General features: G+C 50.7%; 1 protein-coding gene across 2 annotated transcripts; it reads left to right on the top strand.

Moving 5' to 3' along the window:
• Positions 1-1,387: 1,387 nt before the first annotated feature.
• On the top strand, positions 1,388-9,116 carry LOC113217784 (uncharacterized). 2 transcript variants are annotated; one of them, XM_052266020.1, is made up of 4 exons: positions 1,389-2,224; positions 2,598-2,898; positions 6,104-6,271; positions 7,715-9,116. In XM_052266020.1, exons 1-4 carry the CDS (start codon positions 1,896-1,898, stop codon positions 8,081-8,083), a joined length of 1,167 nt encoding a protein of 388 aa, XP_052121980.1. In that variant the 5' UTR covers positions 1,389-1,895; the 3' UTR covers positions 8,084-9,116. The 2 variants fall into 2 exon arrangements, with proteins under 2 accessions (XP_052121981.1, XP_052121980.1); XM_052266021.1 differs by lacking the exon at positions 6,104-6,271 and having other exon boundaries at positions 1,388-2,224.
• The last annotated feature ends 6 nt before the right edge of the window (positions 9,117-9,122 follow it).

Consider the following 9,122-nt stretch of genomic DNA (forward strand, 5'->3'; position numbering starts at 1 on the left):
AGGCCCCGACTCATAAGATGGCCTAACATAGTGTCCTGCAGGGTAGGGTCCGTGCTCAGGCCGGCTGCGGTGGCTGCGGTCAGCACCTCCCCACCAGTGATACTCGGTAGGTTCCGAGACTCGGCCACCCCGAGCCGGGTAGCCGGTGACAGCAGTCACGCACTCTGCGGAAGACCACCAGTTCTACGGAAACGCTGCTGTACAACTCGCGGCGCTCTGATCTATCCAAAAGGGAAATGATGATCTTGGGTTACAATATCCGCAACATTTACTATAAGTTTGAGTAGACTATGAATTAGCACGTCAAATATTATAGAAACTGAACTTGCGGAGATCATTGGAACAACCACCTCAGGCCAAACCCATCATCCTGCACTGTGGACCTGAAGGGCTAAAGGGAAGGGTACCCTACGCCACTGCGCACTGTCTCGCTCAAGACGCCATCCGGCCGCAAGCCTACCGCCACGTCAACCACTCTGGAACGAGTGCCTCCCCTGCGCCCCTGATAGTAAAGCCAGATTGACCCGCACATAAGGCCGCGGTCGTTTAGATGTTTAACACGCACGACATAGTTGCAGCTCTCTCTCTCTCTCTCTCCCTCCCTCTCCCTCTCCCTCTCCCTCTTCTCGCCCTACGCCAACCACTAGACTTGAGACTGTGGCTCTCTCTCCTCTCGGTGGGTTGTCTTGTGCGCTGTCCCCGGGGATGTAAAGCCCCCGCGCAGTTACAAGGCCTTATCTCACCCCCTCCCCCCTCTGGGCGCGCTACGCCAGGCCCACGGCCGGGCCGCGCGCCTACCCCACTCAGACTGCGCCGAGTCAGCAGTGTGCAGCGCCGCGACCGGGCCTGATCCTAGCGATGGATAAGATGCCAGCCCCACCAGCCGCGACCTACAGCCGATCCGCCCCACCCCGCCGCACCGTGCATCCAAGTGTCCCCAGCAGGAAGTCTTTGATCGTACGGCTCTGTGTGCGTGCGCCTGCGCTTTAGAAGCTACGGCCTTGTGCGCCCGCCCGCGTGTTCACCGAAGATAGCTATATTGGCATATCAGTAGAAATGGCTTGGTTTGACGGGAAAACAATTCGGCCAGTGACATAATGGCTGTGCTTTCGGTTTGGTTCAGCCAACATAAAATGTGGAGAAACCAGCCTGGGATCTATCAGGTCAGAAACCTGGCAGTAAGTTCAGCCTGTGGAAGGTCTGATAGCGCCTCGTAGGTAGGCAACATCACGCTCGCAGTCCATGCGTGTACTGCGGGCTGGCCTACTCCAAGTCTCGCAGGCGCCAAGCTCTCGGGAGGCCGAACGGTAAACGAACGTACTTTCAGGATGAAACCAACTTATTCAGTGGACTGTAGTCGACTTCGATTCCTTGAAATATTCCCGAATATTCCCCTTCTATCTCCCCCCTGTCTCCCCTCTTCCCTCTCTGTCTGGCCCGAGTTCTGGCCCCTTGACTCACCCGTCCACACACCTGCCTGCAGCTGCTCGCGGCACTACAACTTCAATTTCCTCGTGCGAAAAGTTTTGGCGAGAATGTCGGTCGGGAGGAGTGGGAGGCGAGAGCGGCTAATAACTTTGGCCCGGATGAGTGCCGCGATGAGTCTGCCGCCACTCTGTGATAGACGGAGCGCGCGCGTCTGCCTGACAAGTCGCGGCGGCGGCGAGAGGGGGGTAGGGTGGTGGGGGGTCCGGAGATTGATTTTCGTTGTATGTATCGGTAGTGTTATTATTTCTCGAGTCCGCAAACAGTGTCGATCATGAGAGCGGCGGCAGCTGGTGCGGCCGGGGCGAGGCCCGTCCTAATGATGCCGACCAGTCCCGGGCGGAGGCAATCTACCGGACCCACCTCCGGCTGTCGGCCTCACCCCTCGCCCGGCTCCTGTTACAGGTCCGATGGCCCCTACGCCTCCTAACCTGAACAACCTGACGGCCCCCGGGGCCGCGGCTCTCCCCGACGGGCTGCAGCAGCCGCACCGCCCGGAACATGCGGCCCACCATTTCGGGGGCCACCACGTCCCGCCGTACCCGGGGGCGGTCCCCGCACCGGCCCCCGCACCGGCCGCCGGTGGCGTCCACCACGCCCGGCCGCAGCAGCACGCCGAGCGGGACGCCTACCCCGACACCTACCCGGGCCAGTACGAGTTCGCCGTCAACCCGCCCGTCCACCGGAAGCCGCCACCGCCAGTGCCGCCCTACCCGGGCACCGAGCACCTCTACAACACGTGAGTTGTTGTTGTTGTTTTGTTTTTTTGTTTTTTTTCAGGAGTAAAGGATGTGATGGGGCGCGGTTTACTGGGTTTAAGACAAGCAAACCGCAGAGTTTTACAAAAAAATGATTATAAAAAAGAATTATTTGTATTTACTGGAAAATCAAAGGTACAACATCCTACACCAGGATGGACATTTTAGTGGCTTTTACTTTTAGCGGGATAAAACTCGTTGAAATTCGTCGTCTATTCGAGGGGCCACTAAGTCCGACCTTTGCGATTCCAATGCTCCGGAAACTACTCTGATAATGTCAATATTTGTGTCGCGTGTTGTTTCCCCCCTGCTGCTTTGGACATGTCGCGTGTTGATCGTCTCTATTTGCCGCAGCTACCCCAGCGAGGCCGTGGTGGTGAAGGAAGGCGGTATGCCGCCTGGTGGGCTGGCGGTGCCCCCCGGGCCGGGAGGCCCCCCAGTGGGGCCCAGCGGTCCCGGTGGCGCGGGGGGCGCTGCCATCGTAGTCCGTGCTGAGGAAGCGCTGCTCGTGCTGCTAGTGTTGGTCTTGTGGGTGGCCGCCATCGCGCTCTTCTTCAACCGCTGGGGCAAGATCCGCATGCTGGAGCCGTACCAGCCCAAGTTCCAGCAGCACCGCCAGAGCTGCGCCCTCGTCGACATCTCCGGCACGACGCAGGTACGGTGCGCCGCTCCGCAAGCCGAGGGCCTCGGCCAGGACCTAGAGGACCCTGCCCAGGGCCCCGCCCAGGCCCCGCCCAGCCTCGACTCTGGCCTCGACTCTGGCCTCTGCCCCCACAGTCCGATCTCGGGCCCTGACGCCACGGTGGCGCAGGTATGACGCGACGTCTCGTCGGTCCCCTGGAGCACCTAGCTAGGCGCGACACAGATCTAGGCTAGGCTCTCCCTGGCTAGACCGATATCCAGTATATGTAACGTCGTTGCTGACATTCAGCGGCCTTTAAACGCAGAGTGAGGAGTCATTTTTTGTTTGTTTGTCTTCATCTGGGTGCTTCAAGCAGAGTTCTCGGGTGTTGCCAGCTCGCCGCAGACTTAGCACAATAATCACGCTCTTCCCCACCCAGCAGTTTGCTGTAAACTACCACACGGCATGGTGGTTATGTAAAGTTATACAACAAGGTGCTCTCCCCGGGCGCCACCGCCACCTATCCGTGTACCAGCACAGTGTGGAAATTCATCAGCTTGCAATATTTATTTATTTTGGTTTGAGGTGGGCTGGCTATGTCATGTCACATCGTAGAAAGAGATAGATTATAAGTAGCAATGTGACTTTTGGTCGTTTTCTGTGACGAAGCACCGTGTCATAGTCTAGACGTTGATCATAGTTTTAGCAACACGTAGAAGGCTAAAATTTTTACTGGTCTAGCCGGTCGTTTAAATCAGGCGTTGTTCAGGGGAGGGTGAAGGGCCACCACCCAACCCCCCTCCGGGTCAGCTCACTGGAAAAACTAATGTTACCAAGGTAACGTTTCATCATGTGACCAAGCCCGGTAACGTTTCCTGATGCATCCTACCCCATGCAAAAGGATAGGGCTATCATAAACTGGTTGCATTACCAAACGTTACCTGGCTTGGTAACGTCAAGAAACGTGACCTCGGTAACATTAGTTTTTCCAGTGCTGGAGCTAAAACCGCACCTGTTTTGAATACACATTATTATCTTTAGCCTGGAACAAAAAGAAAATAAAGCAGGCTATTCTATTCGTACTAAACCCATATGCATTATGTTGCGCATAAGATAAGCAGGATTTTGTGCAGTTATAGTTACACTGTGTAAATACAAGATGTCTGAGAGGTAGGCGCCAAAGTCACTTGCTACAGAATGGAGCCACTGTGTATCGCATTGACGAGACTTTGTGTCCCCTTAAAATGGATTGCATGGGGAAAATGTGTATCAATGCAAGGCACTCTTTTGGAGAAACACACTGTGGCCCAACCTTCCATGTACCCCGTTGTCGTAGGTTAAATGTGAACAAAGGTGCGCCCAGGGGAGGCACTTTAAAGCGCTGCATATTCTGTAAGATGAAGCGACTTTGTCCGTTCTGCACAAATTTCTGCATATTTACGTACAATTTGTACATATCGAGTGGGAAACGACTAAGGTAATCCGGCTGACAGCCGAAAGGTAATCCGGCAGGGGTAATCCGAGGAAATTCTAAAAAAAATCCGTGGTAATCCGGGGAAATTTTGGGGTAATCCGGGGTAATCCTAGAGAAAAAGCAACGTAATCCGGAGGACACTCCGGAGGTAATCCAGGTAATCTGTAATCCGGCTGACACAAAGTTTAACAGTCGTTTCCCCCTCGGTACATGTAGATTTATGCATCAAATTTTGTGCAGATCTATGGATGCTTGAAGTTCTGCTTGCTGATGCACAACACCACCATGCATAAGGGTTCAGTATGCTCTCAGTGATTTCACAGTAATGTTGCCGTTACTTCGGCACTTTTCAGAGCCCGTCAGCAATTAGGTTTCGTCGGATGTCTAGCAAAAAGAAGTGTGACTCTGCGGACAGATGTGACTCGCTGCAACATGTGAACCGTCTCCCCGCAGTGAGTGGCAGTAGCGGTGGCACGTCCGACAGGCGGTGGGAACCCCTTTCCCCCTTCCCCTCCTGCCCACGCACACACACACTGCACTGACACCATGCGTGACGGCCCCATAAATAGACACCGCCGCCGCACATGTACGTGTTTGTCTGCCAACCCAAATCACCAACGACATGCTCCGTCCCACTGAACATGGGCGCGTGCACAACCACCGCAACCGCTCCACCACCTCGATGCCGACATTGGCACACATACCACCTGTGATGACGTGTTTTCGTCACGTTTGCTTCCAACAAAACAGAAAAAAATTATATTGGACGTGCTTTTTTGAAAGAAGCATTTCTCCCCTTTACTGTAATAGAAATGATTCTGTAATTTGATTCAGTTTAATGCAGAATTAAAATGCAATCTTATGAGAAGAAACATTTTGCCTCAGCAAGCTTTCTTTATCTTTGAAAGCGAAGAAATAGATTCTTTTATATGCAGTGGATAAGAACCGCTGAGCTTGCTTTTAAAACCTCTGATTCCTGTGTTCCTGTTTTATTGTAGGAATTTTTAATTGTGGTCATCGCGGGATGAACCTGCTCGTCTTATTAAGCACAGACCAAACATGTTGATCTGATCAATGCCGAGTTCTTAAAACATACACCGGCTGCCGGCTTCGCACAACCTTTCCAAACCCCTCACCTCATATTCCCTTCCACATATTCATTGTTTCGCTGGCCGACTCACCTAAGCTAAATAAACACAGCTCCACTTTAGAGCCAACAAAACTGGTCCTCAGCACACCCAACCTCAGGAGCACCTTGTATCATATAAACACCCCGTCCATTTAAATGCACCTAATAATTATAATGGATATATTTATTTACTACCATTAGTATCTTAGAGTGTATTAAGCCCTAGCGTCCTTTACTGGGGAGAGCTCTGTCGTCTTTTTGGGGTTCAAATGTAATTCATCTACCTGCACTCGCAATCATCAGTTTGCGGCAGGCAGGATCGCCCAAATTCCCGTTTTATGGCATTCTACCTTTAATCATGTTCTTCACTAAGATTCATTCTTTCACGCTATACATTGTACTCTTAATTAGAGTATGTTTTCCTGTGATTCGCTTCTCCTAAGATGTTATTCTTAGCCTATGAACTCTGATCCCTTTTAGGTTAGTATCAGACAAAATTTTAAAAAGCCGAACGGTTGACTGGCTATTTCTCATAATGTTTTGGTATGATTCTTTTCTGGCAAAGTATTGAGCTCTCCCCGGCCGTTTTGTTTCCGCTAGCACATTTGAACTGCACGTAGGGCCTGTTCTTGCAGCACCACCGCCTGTCCAAGCTGAACCTGCACACGCTGGGCGAGCCCGTAATGCTGACGGGCCCCCCTGGCCCCGCAGCGCGCGCCCAGCTCCTCCGGCCCAGGCAGAACTCGGTGTTCGTCGGGGCGTCCCCGACTATGCTGACCGCCCTGCATAACCCGCCCAGGAAGGTAGCTTCCCGTTTTCCCGCCTGTCTCTATGAGTGTCCGACTAAATGTGGCAGTGAGCGAGTTGTTCTGTTCGTCTTCTTCGTCGTCTAGCTAAAGTAATCTTCAGTCGTGAATCAGCCAGGACTTATATATGTTTTTATCCCGCTTGGCCCCGCAAAACCTTCTGTATAAAACACGCCTTTGTGCTTCACTGAAGACCAGCTTTTGTTCAATGTTACTTTCTTTTTACTTTGGTCTCTTAAAAGCCAACAAGCCTAATTAGAGAGTATCGCCTGACTGGAGATCCATTCACTTCACTTCTGGGTCGACTCTGCACCACTCTCTACTTGGCAGATGCACTTAGGCACGCCGCTGCTGTAGCACGTAGTCTGGTAACTTTCTTCCTCGGAAAAACAGTGCTACTGCATTTCAATTTTAAAAATGAACGCAATCGGTATGCTCATTTATCAGCCCCTCTCAGTACTCCTTGTAGCATCTAATAATGTTTTCTTTAATTCAGTTTAACTCTATGATAGAATATTCGTTGAAAGACCTTTTATCCATCCTTTTCTCGAAACGACTTTGCAACGCCGCACATAAATTATTTGTTCTGCTTACTTCCTTCTCTGATAAACCAAGTATGCAACTGCTTCATACTTGTAAGTGTGCAAGTGTTTAAATGCGTATTAGTACACTTGCATTCGGTAGTTGTTTACATACGTGAGTGTGCAACTCTTCTGTATTAACGCTGAACACACAGTAAGCGTCTAATCCAAGGAACTATTTAACAGAGGAGTTGCACATTTGCAAGTTTCCAGCGTGCAGTTGGACAATTACAAGTGGTGAGCAGATGCGAACTTTTTTTTTCGGAAAGGGGGCTGTGCGTTGCCGAAAATTGTCAATATTGATCGTAAATCTACACCATCGTTTTTAAGTTGTAAACTACAAAAGATATCGAACATGTACTAAAATATTACTCTCGTCATACGTCATTCCATCGATCACTGATGCTAAAATGTGATTGTACAAGCAACTGCTTGCGATAAAAGGTCCATTTCCAAGGCTCTAGGTGAAACCTCACTTTCTTTGCATGCTTTGTACTGCATCATTGAGAATTTTACTTTCGATTTTAGTGGCATCTTTCTCAAGATTAAAAGAAATTACTTTTTCTCTGTATTTTTCTGTTTTTTTTAAATAGATTAGCCTTGGTCAAACACTAAACATAGGTATAATTTATCCGAACACTTGAAGTAGCTTAATGTGTGGTCGTGCTCATAACAATAGATATGTTTAATTTTACTATATTTGGCGTTTTAAAATCATAGTACTTGTGTAATGTGTACTTCATGTCAAACATTTCGTGTTGTTTTGCATCTGATCCGGACTCTAATCAGGGAAGGACTTTTGCAAAGTTGTTTTTCCGATATCGCCTCATACGCCGCTCTGCGCGCGCACTGCCCGCAGGTCAAGTCAGCCATGGACCTGCAGACGCTGGTGTTGTCTGAGCACGAGCCGGCACTGGGGCCGCTAGGGCCCATCGGGGCCACGACGAGCGCGTCGGTGCTGCCGACGTGCAGTCCCAGCATGCGGAGGGCTTCGCATGTCCCCGTCGGCTCGGTGCCTCTGGGCGCCATTCGCCATCACGCGTCGTTCTCGCACGCGTCCTTCTCGGAGCACCAGCCGTCGTGCTCGTACCACCGATTTGAACTGCGCGCGCCCGGTGGCCTGCCTAGTGGGCTGGCGAGCATCCCGGGCCCAAGTACGTCTGGTGAGCAGCACAGAGCCGAGCGCCTCACCAGCATGGACCGGTACAGCCATGGCTCTAATGTCTGACACAGGCCTTCGCACTACTGGTCCCACGCTTTCATCAACCAGGTGCGCAGGCAGTCCGCTGTCGTATAGCGAAGGGACTATTGGACGGAAGACACTGTGGAGTTGAGCGAGCGGCGCTCGTCTGCTTACGTTTGAGCGTCCGTGGCCCACTGGTGGCAACGTAGTTCTGCAGGGAAATGGGGGGGGGTCCGTCTTAGCTGCTTATTCCTGTGTTCATTTTTAATCAAAAGTAGTAGTTTTTCAGATTGGAAACTCAAGTGTGATACAGTCTGACGGTTGTAGCTCCAAGACCGGCCATCTCAGTCTTTCAACTCTGAGACCTCATGTGTATCACATTTACAAGTGTAAGACGGTCGCACAATGTCGCACGCAGGTCAGGGGTCCGTAACTTAACACACAAGTGTTCCTTAACGTTATTTTAAGTCATAACTTTAACCGAAACCATAACGTTTAACCCACCTCTGGGACGATAAATAACTGATTTGTTTCAATGCGGGCGGAAAACGTGTGCAAACATTGACGGTTTGGATGTTCGGACGAAGTTAAGAGTAGAACAGGCTTATTTTAATCTGTTTCCATTCCACAAACATTAGTTTATGTTACGTTAAGTTACAGACCCCTGGTCGCACGTAAACGTAGTCTTGGACCACTAGACCAAACATGGCTTGCAATTAAGGCGCGCTTATGGTCTCACGGTTGTTTGTGTGACAGACATGAAGTCCCACACTTATGAGTGTGAGACTAGTAGACTGACACTTGTAAGAAGTAGACACCTGGATTTTCTCTTCCAACTGTGATACTTCATCACACTTAGATTTCCAAAGCAGTTGAGTAAATAATTACAAAGTTTTCGTTATACATCTGCTTCATCGGGCTCTGTGCTTTATTATTTTGTCGCGTCAGACTCACTGCCAGGGCAGGGAACTCTCTACACCCACACGTCTTTGTACTGCATGTTTCCAGTCTAGTGTCCGTAAATCACTTTTCTATCACGGGCATTCAGTGTGTATATTTTACCGGCCGTCACTCGCAGCCCCCC

Source organism: Frankliniella occidentalis, unplaced genomic scaffold (genome assembly GCF_000697945.3).
Source record: "Frankliniella occidentalis isolate FOCC.00 unplaced genomic scaffold, Focc_3.1 Scaffold34, whole genome shotgun sequence".
Classification (NCBI taxonomy): Eukaryota; Metazoa; Arthropoda; class Insecta; order Thysanoptera; family Thripidae; genus Frankliniella; species Frankliniella occidentalis.